The following is a 23316-nucleotide window of genomic DNA, read 5'->3' as shown; positions in this document are numbered from 1 at the left end:
CTTTCCACCTCTCCGTGTCTTAGTTCTGAAGTGAGTTCAACAAAAGGATATAACCATTGCAATTACTGGGACCACACATGTTTTCACCTAAATGAATTAAACAACTACTAACAGGCACAAAAGAAGAAATTTGCAGTACTGCAATAACAGTAGGGAATTCTTATACCTCAGCTCCACCAATAGACAGATCATCCAGACAAAAAAAGAAATAAACTAGAAAGAGTGGCTTTGAATGACGTATTTGACCAAATGGGCCTAAGATATTCAGAACATTATATCCCAATGCAGCAGAAGACATTCTTTTCAAGTTCACAGGGGACATTATCTTGAATAGATCTCAATTAGGGTACAAAACAAACAAGACTTAACAAATTAAAAAAGTCTGAAATCATATTACACACCGTTTTTGGTCACAGTCGTATAAAAGTTGAAGTACTCACAAGAAGAAATCTAGAAAGAACACAAATACATGAAGCAAAGAATCCTACTCCTAAACATTAAATAGGTCAAACAAATAATCAAACGGGAAATCAAAATATTCATGGAGACAGATGAAAATGTTAAGGTGTTAATATCTAAAAGATGTAAAGAATGTACATAACTCACCACCACAAAGACTAAAAATCTTACTTAAAAAATGGACAGAGAACCTGAATAGACATTTTTCTAAGAAGATAGAGAAATAACAATTTAACACATGAAAAGATGTTCAATGTCACTCATCATCAGGGAAATGAAAATCAAAATCACAGTGGGATGTCACTTCACACCAGTCAGAATGGCTAAAATAAAAAGAAAAAAAAAAACAAGAAATAAAGAGTGTTGGCAAGGATGTGGAATAAAATGTACCCTCATACCCTCTGGTGGGAATATAAACTGGTGCGGCCACTGTAGAAATCAGGATGGAGGTTCCTCAAAAATGAAAAATAGAAAAATAGAATTGCCATATGATCCAGTAATTCCACTATTATTTATCCAAATATATTTTTGCAACAACATGAATGGATTGAGTCAGTCTAAACATAAGTGAAATTCAGACAGACTAAGACAAATACCATATGAATTCACTACTATCTATGTAGATTTCAGAAAGAAGACAAATGAGCAAAGAAAAAAGGTCACAAACAAAAAAACTCAGATTCTTAAAATATGTAGAATAAAATGGTGGTTACCAGAGGGAAGGTGGGCAGTTAGGATAAAAGGGTGAATGTAATTGAGAGAACACCTGTCGTGTTGAGCACCGATAATGTATAGAATTGTTCAATCAAAAATATGTGCATGTTTTGTAGGTAAATTATAACTTACGCGGCTTTATTTTTTTAATATTTTATTTATTTATTCATTAGAGACACATAGTGAAAGAGGCAGAGATACAGGAAGAAGGAGAAGCAGGTCCTTACAGGGAGCCAGATGTGGGAGAAAATCTGGCACCCTGGGATCACGTCCTGAGCCAGAGGAGATGCTCAACCACTGAAGCAGGAAGGCATTCCTCCTTAAGTTGCTTTAAAAACAAACAAAAAAATCAGTAAAAGCATTTTCATTTCCAGTTTTCTATCTTTTCTTTACATTTGCCTGAATAACTTCAAAGTATTATAGAAATTATAGAAATCGTAATTAGTAGTTTTCACCGTAATTATATTTTACCAGTATTATTAAGATTGAAAATAATTATTATATCTACAGTATCATTTTACTATCATTACAGATAGGAAAATGAGAGAAGTTAAGAGGTTGCTCAAAGTCATAGAGACGTTTATTATGAAAATAAAACTCAATCATATCACATGTGTTGGAAAATGTACCTGGGCTCAGAGGTTCGTGTGCTGTTAGAAAAGATTTCACTTAAAGAGAAAAGTCTTTGGGAACTTTTATTAGTCTCTACTTCATTGTGACTTGAAAGGCATACTTTCTCCTTAGACCAGGGACACCAGTGGAGCAGTTGGTCACTGAAATGGGATGGGTCCCTTTGGGAGTCTAGGAGGAGAGATGGATTCTGTGGACAGGATCTGTCAGATGATAGCCTGTCTGGGATTACTTGGCCCCGTGGTTTGCATTGATCCAGGAGGGACTGAGCTAAGTAGTTTGTAGAGCAAATCCTCTGGGGTTGGGTGGGAAGGGCACAGCCCTTATTCCTCCAAAGGCTGGGTATTTGTGAACTTCTGTGAAATCTCTATATATCTATTGGATATCTATTGGAGGACGAACAAATGTTTAATCCATACGCTCTGCCAAGGAATTGTTTTGGGCATAGAGCTGCCTTTAGAGATTTTTCTATCATAGGATTGTGGGAATAATTCCTTTATATTCTAGAAAGTTCTAACAGTAGAAATAAGAAATGTTCTGCTGATATTACAGACCTCATTGAAGACTCTAACCCAAGCCTCTAGGAAAGATTGGCTACCTGTGGTGTATCTTCTCTCCACATAGATCCTGCAGTGGAAAGCTGAGTAGAAGTATTCGAAGTACAGATTACATGTTTCAAACACACTGCATATGATTCATCTTCAAGATAAATCAGATTTGCAAGAGAAAAAACTATGGGCTCTCTATTGGATCTCATCTCCTTCTGTACAAGAAATAGGGTAAGTTTAAAAACCCAAGTAATTTACTTTTTTTTTTTTTTTTTTTTTTTAGTAAACTACATTCATTCTCTTGATTCCCATTCAGTACTGAAGTTTCTGATAGTTGCCATTATGTAATTCTTTCAATCTTTGAGAAGCATGACGTGCCAGGAAGCTTATTTCTCTCAGTAATGAGAAGATTCTGATATGTCAGGGTTTCTGCCTTTCACTGTCCTTGATGCAGCACTGTCTCAGGACCAATTCTTATCGAATGAGGGGTACATTGAAGGGTGTAGAGGAATAGTATCCTACACAGGTGGATTTCTTACTTGCAAAGCTTAAGGTCAGGAAAAGGAAAGGCTGTATACTGACCATGGCAATCAGTATTCATAGAAAGTGTTGTTACCACGATTCTATGGCACTATGATACTCCTTGCTCTGATATTAATGACTGTAATGTTGGCTGCCCAAACCCACTGATACCTAAGAATTACATTTTCTTTCTGGTGTTGGAGTGAGAGATGTTCTCCAGAGTGGAGGAATGAGAAGAAAACTCTAGTGAAATCCTAGGATGAAGTGCTCCTTTGTCCCTTGCAAAATTCTTTGCTCAGCCTTGCACTGTGTATTTACATTTAAGTATAAATATAAATGCTGGTCTCTCTCTCTTTTTTTTTTTTCTGACTCATCAGGATTTTCCATCCATTTGCTAGTCAGGACATGTACTGGATGTGTCCATGGTTTTGTTCCTTACGTATGTATGGTTTCTGGCTTTATGCTGGCTCTACTCGAGTGGCTGGTGTCTGATGCTTCTCATGGCAGTAGTGAGTGGAGTGTCCAAGAAGGAGAGGTTGCCATGGAGCACAAAGGCTAGCGTTCTGGTACTGGTTTCTTTTTGACTGATCTCCAGTAAATTGCCTGCCAGCCTATCCTGAATTACCCAAATAGAACAAAATGAGCTTGCTTTATGGAACATAAAATCAAATGAACACAGATATTAAAACAAAAATGAAGAAGGCTATAATTAAGGATTGATTCACTACACACAGACACACAGACACACAGACACACACACACACACACACAGTTTTTACCATTGGAAAGTCGTTAGCAAGAAGGTTTTCTGAGAAGATGGCATCTGAACTGGGTTCTGTGTGCACAGTGAGAGGAAGGTCTTTGTCACTAAGAAATCCTGAAAATTTAGTGAATGAGATGGTATGTGGGTATATTTATGAAGGATAGTAATATCAGGTGTGGTTGGAGCACACATGCCCAGAAGCGGGAAAGGAAAGTGGTCGGCAAGGTTATGGCAGTGTTTGAGGGCTTTCAAACTCATGGTGAGTATTTCAGCTAATGCATTAGAAAGCCATAGTAACCATTTTATCATTTTCATGATTCATCATATTTTTATACTGTCCTTTAGAAGATATAGCAAAGCAATAAAAAGAAGTAGAGGATAGAGGATGAGGACAAGAGAGAATATCTGAAATTGTGTCCTTTCTTTCTGTTTAGAAACATGGAGTGTCCACTTAATGAATACTGGGATTGGCCATTTGTAATACTGATCTTTGTGAAATACCAGCTTGATTTTGTGGTATGTATGAACTAATAATTCTCACAGTGCAAATTCATATGGGTATCTCATTCAATCTGCTATTTTTCCCAACAAAATGATGTAAGAGGTTTTATTCAGAATTTAATGAATATTAGACACTATGTGAAAAGAATTATTATTTTCTATATTCTGGGAATCTAAATGATTCTGCTTTTAGGGTAGTGAAAATGCTCTGTATGATATTATAATGATGAATGCATGTCCTTAGCATTTATTTAAATCTGTAGATTGTACCACAGGAAGAGTGGACCTAAGGTTAACTCTGCCTCTGGTTGCTGATGGTGGGTTATGGTTGGCTCATCAGTTGTGACAAGTGTGCCATCCTGGCAGAAGTGTTGATAATGGCAGGGGTGATATTTTGTGGGGGCAGAGCTATATGGGGACTCTGTGTGCCTTTCTCTCAGTTTTGATATGAATCTAACACTATTCTAAAAATAATAAATCTTAACAATAACAACAAGAGCATAAGGAGCAATGACAAAATGATCCTATTAAAGCCGACGAGAGGTGTGTAATTTTGCTACACACCCCCCTTCATCCACTCCCAGAGAAACAACTGAGAGTGAGCAATTCTGGTCCTTCTGTGAGAGAGCAAGTGACAGATCTGAAGCCACCACTGATTTGCTTTGTTGGGGCCACAACGGATGTACTGGTATGCTTTCCACTGTTTCTCAGTGCAGCAGATACAAAGATGAATGTTTTCAGTGCAACTCTCACTTCTTAGGAGGTGGGCACTTTATTATAGATAGGCTCAAATTCCAGTTGGGCTAAATTTGTATGTCTCCTTTTTTTTTTTATTATTGGTGTTCAATTTACTAACATACAGAATAACACCCAGTGCCCATCACCCATTCACTCCCACCCCCCGCCGTCCTCCCCTTCTACCACCCCTAGTTCGTTTCCCAGAGTTAGCAGTCTTTACGTTCTGTCTCCCTTTCTGATATTTCCCACACATTTCTTCTCCCTTCCCTTATATTCCCTTTCACTATTATTTATATTCCCCAAATGAATGAGAACATATAATGTTTGTCCTTCTCCGACTGACTTACTTCACTCAGAATAATACCCTCCAGTTCCATCCACGTTGAAGCAAATGGTGTCTCCAAATTTTATATTTGACCACAGAATTATATTCCAATTTCATATCCTGGTTTTCATGGCTTTGGCTGGAAGGAAAACTTGCTTTTCCATGTTTTTCCACTATGACTTTCCCACATGAAATCTCTAGTTTAGACAGATTTCAATTTTTCAGATTAAGGCTAAATGTTAAGGCAGCTAATTCATTTGCCCAGGAAAGTACAATTTCTGCCATTTTCAATCTTTGTAGAATTCAAAAATTTTGAAGGATATTGACTTTTTATTCTCCAAATGCAAAGGCTTTGATCCAATTGGGTTAGTTTCTGAATCAATAGATTGATCTTGGAAAGGCATGGACTTCTGCAGATTTACAAAGATTCATAGGAAATTAAAGGAAGTTGGAGTAACATGGAGCAGATGAGGAATACAGAGTTCAACCTACTGATCTCTCCATAATGTGACTTCTTCTTCGCTTTGCAGCTTAGGGTCTTATCAAGGTCACCTTACCTGCAACCAACAAAATGGTGATGAATAGCACTGTGAATGAATTCATTCTGTTTGGCTTGACACAGGATCCAAGAAAACAGAAAGCAGTATTTGGGGTCTTCTTGATGTTTTACCTTGCCACACTGTTGGGAAACTTTCTCATTGTAGTGACTATTAAAAGAAGCAGGACCCTTGGGAGTCCCATGTACTTCTTCCTATTTTACCTGTCTTTTACTGATGCTTGCCTCTCTACAACCATTGCCCCCAGATTGATTGTGGATGCCATTTCTCAGAGGAAGACCATTTCCTACAATGAGTGCATGACTCAAGTCTTTTCAGCCCACTTCTTTGGATGCATGGAAATCTTCGTGCTGATCCTCATGGCTTTTGATCGCTATGTAGCCATTTGTAAGCCCTTGCGATACACAACCATCATGAACAGGCATGTCTGCAGTGTGCTGGTGATTCTGGGTTGGGTGGGATCCTGTATCCACTCTTCAGCACAAATTTTCCTGGCTTCGAGATTGCCTTTCTGTGGTCCCAATGTGATTGATCACTATTTCTGTGACTTGCAGCCCTTGTTGAAACTTGCTTGCATGGACACTTATGTAATAAATTTGCTAGTTGTTTCTAACAGTGGAGCCATATGCACGGTGAGTTTCATAATTCTGCTTATCTCCTATGTTATCATCTTGTACTCTCTGAGAAACTACAGTGCAGAAGGAAGGCGAAAAGCCCTTTCGACCTGCACCTCCCATTTTATTGTGGTTGTCCTATTTTTTGGCCCATGTATATTCATGTATACACGCCCGGCAACCACATTTCCAGTAGACAAGGTGGTGGCAGTGTTTTATACCTTTGGGACACCCTTGCTGAACCCTCTGATCTATACACTGAGGAATGCGGAAGTGAAAAATGCCATGAAAAAGTTATGGTGTAGCAAAGTGTGACTTCTGCTGATGCATGATATTCAGGGATTCTAATGTATATTTCCTTAACAGTTTGGTTTTCCTTCATGGACAGGAAAGATAAAAAATTTTTCCTTCAGGATTAAAACCAATTAGTATTTGTAATCATGCTTTTTTGTATATTTAATTGTATTTATATTATTAAATAGTAATAAATATAAAGACTCCTTATTCTGAGAGGATTGCATTAGAATAAGATTACTTGGGGATCTCTGGATGTCTTGGCAGTTTAGCGCCCGCCTTTGGCCCAGGGCGTGATCCTGGGCACCCGGAATCGAGTCCCACGTCGGGCTCCCGGTGCATGGAGCCTGCTTCTCCCTCTGCGTGTGTCTCTGCCTCTCTCTCTCTCTCTGTGTGTGTGTGACTATCATAAATAAAAAAAAAAGAAAGAAAGAAAGAAAAACCTATCATAGACCTTAGTTGAAAGGTTTTGACATCTCGTCATAGTCAAGATGAATATGTGAATAACATGATAATTTAGCTTCCTGGATCAATTTGCCTTCAGAAGGAAAGCATTAACTAGTGAGAGAATGATTGTGTGTGTGAGCACACACCAATTCTTTGTCTAAGTTTTATTCTAGCGTAATGAATGTGGTCAAGGTGTTAATCCATATGTAACTGGAACTTAATGTAGGGGGCTGTCTTGACAACCTGGCATTTGGAGAAGGTGTTCTAAGAAATTCTGCTCTGGAATCTATACTTGAGCTTGCCTCACTGAGGAATCTACATGGAGGGACCCTCAACCTCTAATAAAAGCTTAAATATTGGTGAAAACCTGTACTGTGACTCGAAATTTTCTCAAAATTCTGTGAGTGGTGAGAGAAGGAGAATCTTATACTTGGCAGTGATGGGTGGTATCAGCCCCTCAGCTGCCTTTTCGGGGGTCGTTCCCATTGCTCTTCACAAGGGAGAAAGAAGAGACAGTGAGGGGGTTTGACAGCAGGAATATGCAGAAAGAAATACACAGAAGGGAGGATAAAGGGGAGAAGGGAGGCAAGGTGAAAAGCAAGAAAAGGGCAAGGAAAAGTGGGAAATTTGTCCACGTTGGAGAGCAGAAGCTTTGCCTTTCTTATATTTTGAGAATCAATTCTGGATGCATGGACATTTGCAGGAAAAAAAAAAAAAGCGAAGTCTCAGTATCTCTACATCTTGACTTAATGTAGCTTACCTCCCTTGACTGCCAAGAGTTTTTGTTTGGGTATCAGGAAAAAAAAAAAAAAAGGTTTCTTTCTGCCCTAATATGTCTGAAAAATCAAAATTCAGATTATTTTGGAGAACTCATGATTGAAAAGTCTGTTTTAGTTCATTTCAATTTTTGTCTTTTGTTTTTATATGAGAATGTTTTAAAATATACATTTTCACCTTTGAAGATAACCCAACTGATATGTATAATACATACCTGCCACCACCACTGCCACATCATAACCTATAATCAAGCACTTCCATGTGATGCTCTTTCAGTACCTGAGTTTATAATACCCAACAAAACGGCACCAGGAAGTATTACTTTAATTGATATAGGCTAATGAGAAAAGAATGAAATGAATTTCATAAGTATGTGAAAAGTTTCTGCCAATGGAAGCACAATGTTATCCTGTCCCGCCAAAGATGCCCAGTATTCTTACATAGGAAGTGGTGTTGGACTAAAGACTTAAGACCCGATGAGGACATTTATCAGAGAATGAATGAGGACATTAGAGAAATATTTGTTTGCACTCACATAAAAGATACATTTTCATGAACAAATTGGTATAATTAAACTGTATCTGCCAATGGGGAAGATTTCAAAGTGAATTGGGTGGGGATTGACATGAGGAAGTAGTCATGAGGAAAGGGGACAAGGAATCACTCTAAGCATTGGAAGGGGAGAAAGGAAAGGAAGTCTGAAAATCAATCCTTGAATGTTCAGGGGTTAAAAAAAGAAAAGGAATTCATTAAAGATCCAAGAGAGCTCTTAGAGAACCGTTTTTGTGATGTCAAGGGTGAGGGGAGCCATTTGCAGTTCTCCTCACCTCTACAAGGAGTTGGAGGCTTCTTGGTTAGCCTGAGGCTGTCCTAGCACTCCCCTGATCTGTCTCCTTTCCCTAAAGGGTCCCAGGAGTATGTTGCCAGTCATCCAATAGTGAAAACGATGTTTCCAGTATTTTGTGCAGCTTCTAGCTACTTTCAGCAAAGGGGAAGTTCAGTGACTGCATTATGTCCAGAAATTTAAAACACTACATTTTCTTTGAATCGGGTTTGTTTTTACATTATTAAAAATAATTATGAGCTATGAAAAAAGGAAACAAGTGCACTCTCCTTCCATTCCATCTCCCATGTCCCGATTCCTGCTGTAACTAATGCATTTTTATCTTTTTTTTTAAAGATTTTATTCATTCATGAGAGAAAGAGAGAGAGAGAGAGAGAGAGAGAGAGGCAGAGACACAGGCAGAGGGAGAAGTGGGCTCTGTGCAAGGAGCCCGACGTGGGACTCCATCCTTGGTCTCCAGGATCAGGCCCTGGGCTGAAGGCACCGCTAAACCACTGAGCTGCCGGGACTGCCCTTATTGAGTTTTTGACATACTTTCTAACCTTTTTTCCAAATTGATAGTCATTTATCTTATTATAATTTATTTTCATGTTGATACTTTCAACCTCATTCTATATTAAATTACCAAATTTATATTGTTGAATTTGTTTGCATGATACTCTCTGTCCTCTTAACATATTTGTTTATTCTGTGGGCATACTCAATTTGATATCATACTACAGCTTTATGATATATTTGCACTTGGTTCTTCTCCCTCTATCCCCAAAAATCCTTGATTCTTCTATACATTCAACCATATGTACTTTAGAATCTTTTACTCCGTTTCCATGCAAATCATCTTCAGTAATTATGTTTAGGAATTCACTCAGTGTGTCAATTAATTGGGAAAAATTAACAACTTTAAAGAGGCAGTTCATTCACTTCCAAATTGTATAATTTAGCTGATTCAGTTGTTGTATTTCTTTTTGTTTAGTTTTACTGTTCTTCGATAAGACTATTCATGTTTCTGTTACATCTCATAATTTTATTTTTATTCTAGTGGAGATTTATTCCATTTTATAATTGTCTATTATACTTACATTTGGAAGTATTATTATGCTGGTTTTCGAGTAAGCTCTTTTAATAAGTAGTTTAATCTGCAAGCTGATTGTCTTGGTTTGGAGAAGTAGATGAAAACATCAGCCAATAATGACTTGTGTTGTTTTGTGTTGCTTCAACTACTTTATTTCCTTTTCCATTCATTGTTTGAAACAGAATTTCCAAAGTGACAGGCTGCTAGACTGAATTTACCTGAAAATTTGCAAATTTGTTTAATCCAAAAATTGTTTAACATAAGATTTTATAATAGGTCATCAGTATATTCAAATAATTAACATGCATATGAAATATGGGTGCCTTATTTCTCTTAAAAATCTGGGTGAGGGACAAATTTGGATATATGCCCCTCATTAGGCAACCACACACAAGAACTTAGTCCTGGTAGACTCTAAAGGGGAAAAGATTTGTTCCATTTCTATAGGGTGTAAGGGCTTAAAATCCTTCTTAAATATCTTTGCACAGTGTGGCTTCATTCAATGTTTTAAATCTTTTGATCTCTGTTAGAATATGGGGTTAAGGACCTGGTATTAAAAGCCAGTGCAGTACATAATAATGACAGCTATAAAAGGTGGCCTTATCTTGTTCCTGAATTTAATGGAACTCTCTTAAAATTAAAGGTAACACTTCCTTTAGACTTCTGGAACATATTCTTTGATCAAGTTAACGAGACTCATTTTACTTTCAGTTTGCTGTAATTAATTTAATTATAATCCAGACTAAATGTTAGAAAATCCCATGTTGGCATCTCAGAAATAGTTCTTTTTGTTTTATTAATAGAAGTTGATTATCAGGAAATCCTGGCAACAGAAATCAGCAAACTTAGGATTGTGTTGGAAAGCAGAATACGTAAAAAAATTCCAGGCCTTGTCTGCTAAAATGTATTTACTGAGAGATAGAGGCATGCTGTTACCTGACTACTAATTATAGGATGGCACAGTCTCATGAGTTCTCAATAATAGAATGAGAAACATAAAGTAAATCTAGCATGACATTATTTATTTGATTGACCTTTATCAAGTTCTAAAACCTTATACATTTCACAGATATAAAGACATGGACCTCATTCTGAGGTCCTTCCCAGTGTTTGTACTATGGGATCATAATAAAATAAAGATCATCCTAAGGGTTTTTGTAAGATGAAGGTCATCATACGGTATGGACTTTTTCTTCTGTATTGAACACAATAGAAATTGTAAAATATAAAGCTAAGAGAAGTATTTTATGGTGAAATGTTTTCTAACGCATTTGTAAAGTTCCTTCTACAATCAAAACTTAAAGGACAAATAGAAGCTAGCTGCAAAATCTTTTCACAACTATTCCCCCAACTCCTTATAGCACAAAAGTGAGTCAGTGCTCCTGAAAATTTTGGAGTCTGTGTCATTTTTAAGAGACAATAACAACATTCATATTCTTTGTGGTTTGAGGAACAGTTAGTGGTCTCAGCACTATAGTCTGACCCTGTGTGTATTTCTGTTCTTGCTTCTTGCAACTCTCTTCCTGGACCATTATGTTCCTGGTCTTTCACAGCCCCTTGAATATACCCCAGGAGTGCTGTATTAGAGTCTCCCTTTCTAGAATTTTCACCCCAGTAATTTTCACATGGCTATTTCCACCTGATCCTTTTTGTTATTTATTGGTTCTTATCATCATTAAAATATTGATTGATATGTTTCTGCAATTACCCTCAGGAAATCTGAAGAAAATTCAAACACAGTTGAAACATTATCTGCTAATAGAATCTTTCTCCTCCTTCCCAGGATGAGGTACCCTCCATAGAATAACCGGACCCCTCTGCTTCCAATGATTATGTTCTAATGATCACTACCTGTCTTTTGTTTGCTTCATTTAAATTTAATTATCGTTGATATATTATATCATTAATTTCAGATGTAGAATTTAGTAATTCATCAGTTGCTATAATACCCAGTACTTATCACCTCATGTGTCCTCCTTAAAGCCTGCAATCTGGTTACCGCATTCCACCACCAATCTCCTCTCCAGCAGCCCTCAGTTTCTTTCACATAGTTAAGAGTCTCTCATAATTGTCTCCCTCTCTGATTTCATCCTATTTCAATTTCCCTCCCCTTTTCCATGATCCTCTGTTTTGTTTCTTAAATTCCACACATGAGTGAAACCATATGATATTTTTTTCTCTAATTGACTTCTTTTTCTCAGAATCATATCCTCTGATTCCATCCATGTTGATGTAAATGGTAAGGCTTAATCCTTCTGATGGCTGCATAATAGTCCATTGTATTATCCACCACATCTTTATGCATTCATCTGTGGTTGGACATCGGGACCTTTCCACAGTCTGTCTATCTTGCATATTCCTGCTGTGAACATTGGGGTACAGGTGGTCCTTTGATTCCATATATTTGTATCTTTGGAGTAAATTCCTAGTAGTTCAATTGCTGCATTGTAGGGTAGCTCTATTTTCAACCTCTTGGGGACCTCCATACTGTTTTCCAGAGTGGCTGCATCAGCATGCATGCTCACTAGTATTGTGAGAGCGTCCTCTTTCTCTGCATCCTCACCGACATTTGTCGTTTCCTGACTTGTCAATTTTAGCCATTCTGACTGGTGTGAGATGGTATCTCATTGTGGTTTTGAGTTGTATTTCCCTGATGTCAAGGCATGTGGAGCATTTTTCATGTGTCTCGTTGGCCATTTGTAGGTCTACTTTGAGAAACGTCTGCTCAACTCTTTTATTTCCTGACAGCAGTGTTTTGGGGGTATTGAGTTAAATAAGCTCTTTAGAGATCTTGAATACTAGCCTGATACATCATTTGTAAATGTCTTCCTATTCTGTAGGTTGCCTTTTCCTTTTGTTGACTATATCCTTTGCTGTGTGAAAGCTTTATACCTTGATGAAGTCCAGATAGTTCATTTTTGCTTTTCTTTCCCTTGCCTGTAGAGCTGTGTCTAGCAAGAAGTTGCTGTGGCTGAGGTGAAAGATGTTTCAGCTTGTGCCCTCCACTAGGACTTTGATGGATTCTTGGCTCACAGGTCTATCAACAACTTTTGGGTCACTTTTTGTGTTGGTGTAAGAAAATGATCCAGTTCCATTCTTCTGCAATGTGGCTGTCCAATCATTTGTTGAAGAGACTATTTTCCATTGGATATTCCTCCCTGGTTTGTTGAAGATTTGAATATTAGTGGACCATAATGATAAGGATTCATTTCTGGATCCTCTATTCTATTGATCTATGTGTTTGCTTCTGTGCCAGGAGTATATTCTCTGATGCTTACAGCTTTGTAATATAGCTTGAGGTCCAGAATTGTGATGTTTTAGTTTTATTTTTCAACTTTCCTCAGTCTACCTGGGGTCTGTTCTGGTTCCATACAAATCTAGGATTATTAGTTCCAGCTCAGTGAAAACTATCGATTATACTTTGATAGAGATTGCATTGAATGTGTAGATTGCTCTGGGTAGCATAGACATTTTCACAGTATTTGTTGTTCCAATCATGAGCATGGAATTTTTTTCCAATAAATTCTGTCATCCTTAATTTCTTAAATTTCTTTCATAAGTATTCTATGTTTTCAGAGTACAGATCTTTTTTACCACATTAGTTAGGTTTTGTCGTAGGTATTTTTGATTTTTTGGTACAATCGTCAATAGGATTAATCCCGTAATGTCACTTTCTTCATCTTACTGTTACTGTATAGAAAGGCAACTTATTTCTGTGCATTGATTTCATATGCTGCCATGTTGCTGAATACTTATATGAGATCTAGCAATATTTGAGTGGAGTCTTTTGGATTTTCCACATATAGTATCATGTCATCTCTAAAGAGTGAGAGTTAGATGACTTCTTTTTTGATTTGGATGCCTTTTATTCTTTTTTTTTCTTTTTTTTGTCTCCTTGCTGAGGTTAAAATGTCTCGTACTAATTTGAACAACAGTGGTGAGTCGGTATCCCTGCTGTGTTCCTGACCATTGAGAATGATATTCTCTGTGGGTTGTTGTTTGTTTGTTTTATTTTTATATGTATATATAGAGCTTTTATGATACTGGGATAAGTTCCCTATATCCCTACACTCTGGAGAATTTTAATCAAGAAAGGATGCTGTATTTTGTCGAATGCTTTTTCTGCATCAACTGAGAGGATCGTATGGTTGTCATCCTTTCTTTTATTAATGTGATGTATCACTCTGATTGATTTGTAGATGTTGAACCACCCTTGAAGCCCAGGAAGAAATCCTACTTGGTCATGGTGATTAATTCTTTTAATGTACTTTTGGATCCTATTGGTTCTCTCCTGAGAATTTTTGCATCCTTGTTTATTGGGGATATTGTTCTGTATTTTTCCTTTTGGTGGAAGTCTTTGTCTGGTTTTGGGATCAAGGTAATGCTGGCCTTATAGAATAAGTTTGGAAGTATTCCTTCCATTTATATTTTTTGATATAGCTTCCAAAAATAGGTATTAATTCTTCCCTAAATGTTTGGTAGAATTCCCCTAGGAAGTCATCTGGTCTTGAGTCATAGTTTGTTAGGTGATCTTTGATTATTGCTTCAATTTCTTTGCTGGTTTTGATTCTGTTCAGGCTTTCCATTTCTTCTTGCTTCAGTTTTGGTAGGTCATGTGTTTCTAGGAATGCTTCCATTTCTTCTAGATTGCCTAATTGATTGGCATATAATTGCACATAGCAATCTATGAAATTGTTTGTACTTCCTTGGTGTTGGTAGTGATCTCACCTCTTTCATTTATGGTTTTATTTATTCAGGTCCTTGATCTTTTGTTTTTGATAGGTCAGTCTAGTGGTTTATTGATCTTATTAATTCTTTCAAAGTAACCAGCTCCTAGTTTTGTTGTTCTAGTCTACTGTTCTTTTAGTTTGTATTTCATCAATTTCTGCTATAATCTTTATTATTTCTCTTCTCTTGCTACATTTAGCTCCTTTAGGTGTAACGTTAAGTTGTGCAGTTGAGACTTTTCCTGTGTTGAGAACAGCTTGTATCACTGTATACTTCTCTCTTAAGACTGCCTTTGCTTCATCTGAACTGTTGTGTTTTCCTTTTATTTCATTTCATGAATTTTTAAAGATTTTTCTTTAGTTTCTTCTTTGACCCATTCATTCTTTAGTAGGATGCTTTAACCCGAATGAATTTTGTCCCTCCTAAATTGCCTCTTGTGATTGAGTTCAAAATTCCAATCATTATAGTCAGAAAAATTGCAGGGAATAATCCCAATCTTTTGAATTCAGTTGAGACCTGATTTTTGATTGAGCTGTGATCGATTATGGAAAATGATCCGTGTTCACTCAAGAAGAATATGTGTCTTTTGCTTTAGGAAGGCATGCTCTGAATATATTTGTAATGTCTGTCTGGTCCAGTGTGTCATTCAAAGCCCTTGTTTCCTTAGTGAAATTCTGCTTTGATGATCTGTGCATTTTTGTGAATGTTGTGTTAAAGATCCCTACTATTACTGTATTATTGTCAAAGTGTTTCTTAATTCTGTTGTTATTTGCTTTATATATTTGGCTGCTCCTCTATTAGAGGCTAAATATTTGCGGTTGTTAGTTGTTCTTGTTTGATAGACCACCTAATTATGATATATTGTCCTTCCTCCTCTCTTACGACAGTCTTCAGTTTAGAATCTAATGTGTCTGATATAAAGATTGCCACCTAAACCTTTTTTTTTTTTTTTTATGTCCACTAGCATGATAGATGGTTCTCTTCCTCCTCGTGATCTGGAAGTGTCTTTCGGTCTAAATTGTGCCGATTGTAGACGACATATCAAAGTGTCATGCTTTTTTTTATCCAAATTGAACCTATGACTTATGATTCTAGTATTTATCCCATTCATATTTAGAGTGAACATTGAGCGATACGAATCCATTGTCATTGCTTGACCTGTAAAGTCACTATTTCTGTATATTATCTCTGTTCATTTCTGGTTTATGTTACTTTTGGGCTCTCTTTTCACTTCCAGGATCCTCTTTAATATTTCCTGGTGGGCTGGTTTAGTGATCACAAGTTCTTTCAGTTTCTCTTTTTCCTGGATCTCTTTATCTCTCCTTCTATTCTGAATGACAGCCTTGCTGGATATAGTATCCTTGTCTGCATACTGTTTTCATTTAGCATCCTGAATATATCATGCCAGTCCTTTCCAGCCTTCTAGGTCTCTGTGGATAAGACAGTGGGACTCTTATTTTCCTACCCTCATAGATTCAGGACCTCTTGTCCTGAGCTGCTTTCAGAGTTTTCTCTCTGTCTCTGAAATTTGCAAGCTTCACTGTTATATGTTGAGGTGTTAGCCTGATTTTGTATTGATTTTGAGTGGGATCCTTTGTTCCTTCTGAATCTGAATGCCTGTCTCCTTCCTCAGATTAGAGGAATTTTCAGCTATAATATGCTCATATATACCTTCTTTCCCACTTTCTCTCTTACTTTTTCCTCTTCTTTTGGGACCCCAATTATGCTAATATTGTTTCATCTTATGTTATCACTTATCTCTCAGTTTTTTCCCTTGTGATCCCATAGTTGTTTATCTTTTTTTTCTTACTTTAGTTTTCTTATTCTTCGCAATTTCTTTTGTATATCATTGATCCTCTCTTCTGTCTCATTTTTCCTAGCTCTTAGAGCCTCCATTTTTAATTGCATCTCACGAATAGCCTTTTTAGTTTTGACCTCCTTAGGTCTTAGTTCTTTTATTTTGCTAGAAAGAGACTCTCTAGTGTCTTCTATGCTTTTTTTCAGCCCAGGTAGTATCTTTTTAATTTTTATTCTGAATCTAGTTCCAAGATGTTGCTTCCATCCCTACTGATTAGGTCCTTGGAAGTGAATACTGCTTTCTGTACTCTTTTTTGAATAGAGTTCTTTTGTATTATCATTCTGACCAGAGAAGAATAGATGAAAGAAAAAAAATACTAAACTGGCAACAGTGATTCCAGAGAAACATACACGAAACAAATCAGAAGCAACAGAAAAATAATGAAAGAAAGAGAGAGAATATAACCAAATGCTGAACAGACGGAGCGCAACACTAGATCCTGGGTGTATTTTGGTCTGCTCCTTTGAAGAAACTAGATCCCCAAATTGTAAAGAAAGGCAAACTTACATAAAATCAAAACAATTAATTAAATTCAATGACGGGATAAAATAGAACCATAAAATGAAAATTAAAAAGACTTTAAAAAGAGTTGATAAAATAAGAAATTATTTGAAAAGCAAACAAAAAGATTACTGTGAAAGAGTGAAGAAACTTCAGAAAAACCCTTAAATTCTGTATACTATTTTCCCCTAGTGCTGGAGTTTGGCAGTTCTCTATCATTGGTAACCTTGGTCTTAGCAGATGTCCTTGCGGATCTTCTGGGCGAGGTGCCTGGTGCAGTGACTCTCAGGGTCTTTGTCTTGGATTGTATTGCACTGCCCTTTGCAGGGAGCCAGGCTAAATATACAGCTCCAGATTTCTCTATGTGACTTTTGTTGCCTTAAGGCTTTCTGTACCATTATAGGGGTTGAGAAGGAAAATCAGAGCTGCACCTCCATCTTCAGCCCTCACGCTGAAAGTTCATGTCCCTTATTCTTCAGTGAGTGCTCAGGTAAAAGAAGTCAATCACTCTTATCCCCCTGGTTTTAATTCACATTCAGTGCTAAATTCACTGATTCACTGATTAAATTCAGCTAATTCACATTCAGTGCTAAACTGAATGTGACCCAGTGCACATGATCTCGTTTCAAGAATCCAAGTTTTAAAGACTTCTGTGGCACACAGCAATAATAAACCTTCTGGAGAAGTGGGGGCCTCTCAGTGTTTCTGTCACTTTCTGGGCCCCACCGCAGAGAGCAGTCACCCCTCCTTGCTGACGTTCCCTGTTTATGGCAAGACTGAGTTGAATGTTGGTCTTGAGCTATTTCAATGAGGTACTGTGCCCCAATGCCTGGGAACACTCTGCTGCACTAAGGTACCCCCATTCTTTTTGTGATGCCAGGAATCCTGAGACCATGCTGTCAAACCCAGGATTCTGTCTTTCTTCACCTCCTGACCACCCTTTAGGCAAACTTGTAAAAGTCCCAATTTTGCACTCCACTGCTTACACCATTTTCTGGTACTTGAATAATGGAGGCTTCAATGCCCATGGTTTATCCTCTGATAGATGGCCTCAGATTCATTTCTCTATACACCCTCCATTGCAAAAAGTGGTTGTTTTTCTATTTGTAGAATTGTAGCAACTTTTTCTCAGATCGCCAGTTGATTTTGCAGTTGTTCGGTATGATTTGTTAGGTATCCAGCTGATTTCCAAAGACGAGAGAAGATGAAGGTCCCCTACTCCTCTGCCATGTTAAGTCTCTCCCCATTCTGCAGCTTTAAATAGGTGGTCAGAGAAGTCTTCGTGGCAGACATCACACTGGAATAAATACTTGAAGATGGTGAAGGAGTCAGCCATGTGGATATACACTACAGTAATGTCTTGGAGGGTATGAGGCTAATGAGATGGGATCCTAGAGTACTAGGTGAGATCAAAGAGGGATTGTTGGGTCTAGATCACATAGAGCCTTGTAGGTTGCATTACATGTCTTCCCTTTTGATGAAATGAAGTGGAGCACCATTGGAGAACTTTGATCAGAGAAGAGACGAGACATGACTCACCTATTTTGTCTGATATTAGTATTTCTGCCTTAGCTTTCCTTTTGCTTCTATTTGCATGGTAAATGTTTTTCCATCCCGTCTCTTTCCACCTCTGCGTGTCTTAGTTCTGAAGTGAGTTCAACAAAAGGATATAACCGTTGTAATTACTGGGACCACAGATGTTTTCACCTAAATGAATTACACAACTACTAACAGGCACAAAAGAAGAAATTTGCAGTAATGCAATAACAGTAGGGAATTCTTATACCTCAGCTCCACCAATAGACAGATCATCCAGACAAAAAATAAATAAACTAGAAAGAGTGGCTTTGAATGACTTATTTGACTAAATGGGACTAAGATATTCAGAACATTATATCCCAATGCAGCAGAAGACATTCTTTTCAAGTTCACAGGGGACATTATCTTGAATAGATCTCATTTAGGCTACATAACAAACAAGACTTAACAAATTAAAAAAGTGAAATCATATTATACACCTTTTTGGTCACAGTCGTATAAAAGTTGAAGTACTCACAAGTTAAAATCTAGAAAGAACACAAATACATGAAGCAAAGAATCCTACTCCTAAACATTAAATAGGTCAAACAAATAATCAAACGGGAAATCAAAATATTCATGGAGACAGATGAAAATGTTAAGGTGATAATATCTAAAAGATGTAAAGAATGTACATAACTCACCACCACAAAGACTAAAAATCTTACTTAAAAAATGGACAGAGAACCTGAATAGACATTTTTCTAAGAAGACAGAGAAATAACAAGTCAACACATGAAAAGATGTTCAATGTCACTCATCATCAGGGAAATGAAAATCAAAATCACAGTGGGATGTCACTTCACACCAGTCAGAATGGCTAAAATAAAAAGAAAAAAAAACAAGAAATAAAGAGTGTTGGCAAGGATGGGAATAAAATGTACCCTCATACCCTCTGGTGGGAATATAAACTGGTGCGGCCACTGTAGAAATCAGGATGGAGGTTCCTCAAAAATGAAAAATAGAAAAATAGAATTGCCATATGATCCAGTAATTCCACTATTATTTATCCAAATATATTTTTGCAACAACATGAATGGATTGAGTCAGTCTAAACATAAGTGAAATTCAGACAGACTAAGACAAATACCATATGAATTCACTACTATCTATGTAGATTTCAGAAAGAAGACAAATGAGCAAAGAAAAAAGGTCACAAACAAAAAAACTCAGATTCTTAAAATATGGAGAATAAAATGGTGGTTACCAGAGGGAAGGTGGGCAGTTAGGATAAAAGGGTGAATGTAATTGAGAGAACACCTGTCGTGTTGAGCACCGATAATGTATAGAATTGTTCAATCAAAAATATGTGCATGTTTTGTAGGTAAATTATAACTTACGCGGCTTTATTTTTTTAATATTTATTTATTTATTCATTAGAGACACATAGTGAAAGAGGCAGAGATACAGGAAGAAGGAGAAGCAGGTCCTTACAGGGAGCCAGATGTGGGAGACAATCTGGCACTCTGAGATCACGTCCTGAGCCAGAGGAGATGCTCAACCACTGAAGCAGGAAGGCATTCCTCCTTAAGTTGCTTTAAAAACAAAAAAAAAATCAGTAAAAGCATTTTCATTTCCAATTTTCTATCTTTTCTTTACATTTGACTGAATAACTTCAAAGCATTATAGAAATTATAGAAATCCTAATTAGTGGTTGTCACTGTAATTATATTTTACCAGTATTATTAAGATTGAAAATAATTATTATATATCTACAGTATCATTTTCCTATCATTACAGATAGGAAAATGGGAGAAGTTAAGAAACTTGCTCAAAGTCATAGAGACGTTTATTATGAAAATAAAACTCAATCATATCACATGTGTTGGAAAATGTAGCTGGGCTCAGAGGTTCATGTGCTGTTAGAAAAGATTTCACTTAAAGAGAAAAGTCTTTGGGAACTTTTATTAGTCTCTACTTCATTGTGACTTGAAAGGCATACTTTCTCCTTAGACCAGGGACACCAGTGGAGCAGTTGGTCACTGAAATGGGATGGGTCCCTTTGGGAGTCTAGGAGGAGAGATGGATTCTGTGGACAGGATCTGTCAGATGATAGCCTGTCTGGGATTACTTGGCCCCGTGGTTTGCATTGATCCAGGAGGGACTGAGCTAAGTAGTTTGTAGAGCAAATCCTCTGGGGTTGGGTGGGAAGGGCACAGCCCTTATTCCTCCAAAGGCTGGGTATTTGTGAACTTCTGTGAAATCTCTATATATCTATTGGAGGAGGAAGAAATGTTTAATCCATACGCTCTGCCAAGGAATTGTTTTTGGGCATAGAGCTGCCTTTAGAGATTTTTCTATCATAGGATTGTGGGAATAATTCCTTTATATTCTAGAAAGTTCTAACAGTAGAAATAAGAAATGTTCTGCTGATATTACAGACCTCATTGAAGACTCTAACCCAAGCCTCTAGGAAAGATTGGCTACCTGTGGTGTATCTTCTCTCCACATAGATCCTGCAATGGAAAGCTGAGTAGATGTATTCGAAGTACAGATTACATGTTTCAAACACACTGCACATGATTCATCTTCAAGATAAATCAGATTTGCAAGAGAAAAAACTATGGGCTCTCTATTGGATCTCATCTCCTTCTGAGCAAGAAATATGGTAAGTTTAAAAACCCACGTAAATTACTTTTTTTTTTTAGTAAACTACATTCATTCTCTTGATTCCCATTCAGTACTGAAGTTTCTGATAGTTGCCATTATGTAATTCTTTCAATCTTTGAGAAGCATGACGTGCCAGGAAGCTTATTTCTCTCAGTAATGAGAAGATTCTGATGTGTCAGAGTTTTTGCCTTTCACTGTCCTTGATGCAGCACTGTCTCAGGACTAATTCTTATTGAATGAGGGGTACATTGAAGGGTGTAGAGGTATAGTATCCTACACAGGTGGATTACTTACTTGCAAAGCTTAAGGTCAGGAAAAGGAAAGGCTGTATACTGACCTCCGCAATCAGTATTCATAGAAAGTGTTGTTACCACTGATTCTATGGCACTATGATACTCCTTGTTCTGATATTAATGACTGTAATGTTGGCTGCCCAAACCCACTGAATACCTAAGAATTACATTTTCTTTCTGGTGTTGGATTGAGAGATGATCTACAGAGTGGAGGAATGAGAAGAAAACTCTAGTGAAATCCTAGGGTGAAGCGCTCCTTTGTCCCTAGCAAAATTCTTTGCTCAGCCTTGCACTGTGTCTTTACATTTAAGTATAAATATAAATGCTGATCTCTCTTTTCTTTTTTTTTCTGACTCATCAGGATTTTCCATCCATTTGCTAGTTAGGACATGTACTGGATGTGTCCATGGCTTTGTTCCTTACCTATGTATGGTTTCTGGCTTTATGCTGGTTCCACTCGAGTGGCTGGGGTCTGATGCTTCTCATGGCAGTAGTGAGTGGAGTGTCCAAGTAGGAGAGGTTGCCATGGAGCACAGGGCTAGCGTTCTGATACTGGTTTTTTTTTGACTGCTCTCCAGTAAATTGCCTGCCAGCCTATCCTGAATTACCCAAAATAGAACAAAATGAACTTGCTTTATGGAACATAAAATCAAATGAACAAAGAAATTAAAACCAAAATGAAGAAGGCTATAATTAAGGATTGACTCACTGCACACAGACACACACACACACACATGCACACACACACAGTTTTTACCATTGGAAAGTCATTAGCAAGAAGGTTTTCTGAGAGGATGGCATCTGAACTGAGTACTGTGTGCACAGTTAACAATGCAGAATGTAGGTTGTATCAGAGGAAGGTCATTGTCACTAAGAAATGCTGAAAACTTAGTGAATGATATGGAGTGTGGGTATATTTATGAAGGATAGTAATATCAGGTGTGGTTGGAGCACACATGCCCAGAGGCAGGAGAGGAAAGTGGTCAGCAAGGTTATGGAACTGTGTATGATGGCTTGCAAAGTCATGGTGAGTATTTCAGCCGTTGCATTAGAAAGCCATAGTAACCATTTTGTCATTTTCATGATTCACCATATTTTTATAATGTCCTTTTCAAGATATAGCAAAGCAATAAAAAGAAGTAGAGGGCAGAGGATGAGGAGAAAGAGAGAATATCTGAAATTGTGTCCTTTCTTTCTGTTTAGAAACATGGAGTGTCCACTTAATGAATACTGGGATTGGCCATTTGTAATACTGATGTTTGTGAAATACCAGCTTGATTTTGTGGTATGTATGAACTAATAATTCTCACAGTGCAAATTCATATGGGTATCTCATTCAATCTGCTATTTTTCCCAACAAAATGATGTAAGAGGTTTTATTCAGAATTTAATGGATGTTATACACTATGTGAAAAGAATTATTATTTTCTATATTCTGGGAATCTAAATGATTCTGCTTTTAGGGTAGTGAAAAAGCCCCGTATGATATTATAATGATGAATGCATGTCCTTAACACATCTTCAAATCCATAGAATGTACCACATGAAGAGTGGACCCTAGGGTTAACTCTGGCCTCTGGTTGCTGATGGTGGGTTATGGTTGGCTCATCAGTTGTGACAAGTGTGCCATTCAGGCAGAAGTGTTGATAATGATAAGAGGTGATATTTTGTGGGGGCAGAGCTATATGGGGACTCTTTGTGCCTTTCTCTCAGTTTTGATATGAATCTAACACTATTCTAAAAAAATATAAATCTTAACAATAACAACAAAAGCATAAGGAACAATGACAAAATGATCCTATTAAAGCCGAAGGAGAGGTGTGTAATTTTGCTACACACCCCCCTTCATCCACTCTCAGAGAGACAACTGAGAGTGAGCAATTCTGGTCCTTCTGTGAGAGAGGAAGTGACAGATCTGAAGCCACCACTGATTTGTTTTGTTG

At 37.3% G+C, this 23316-nt stretch overlaps 1 protein-coding gene and 1 long non-coding RNA gene across 2 annotated transcripts in view; both read left to right on the top strand.

Annotated features, from left to right (window-relative positions):
* LOC125752955 (uncharacterized) overlaps positions 1-4152 on the top strand; it is an 87271-nt gene extending 83119 nt beyond the window's left edge. Inside the window, exons 2-3 of the long non-coding RNA XR_007403643.1 lie at positions 2428-2582; positions 4071-4152. This is a non-coding gene — a long non-coding RNA (uncharacterized LOC125752955). The remainder of the gene's footprint in view (positions 1-2427; positions 2583-4070) is intronic.
* A 1619-nt stretch (positions 4153-5771) lies between these two features.
* On the top strand, positions 5772-6686 carry LOC112651339 (olfactory receptor 4C11-like). The gene has a single exon (XM_025434491.3). The coding sequence runs from the start codon at positions 5772-5774 to the stop codon at positions 6684-6686; it is 915 nt and encodes a 304-aa protein (XP_025290276.3).
* Positions 6687-23316: the final 16630 nt, after the last annotated feature.

Source organism: Canis lupus, chromosome 18, assembly GCF_003254725.2.
Source record: "Canis lupus dingo isolate Sandy chromosome 18, ASM325472v2, whole genome shotgun sequence".
Lineage (NCBI taxonomy): Eukaryota > Metazoa > Chordata > Mammalia > Carnivora > Canidae > Canis > Canis lupus.
This window is presented reverse-complemented; position numbering and strand designations above follow the sequence as displayed.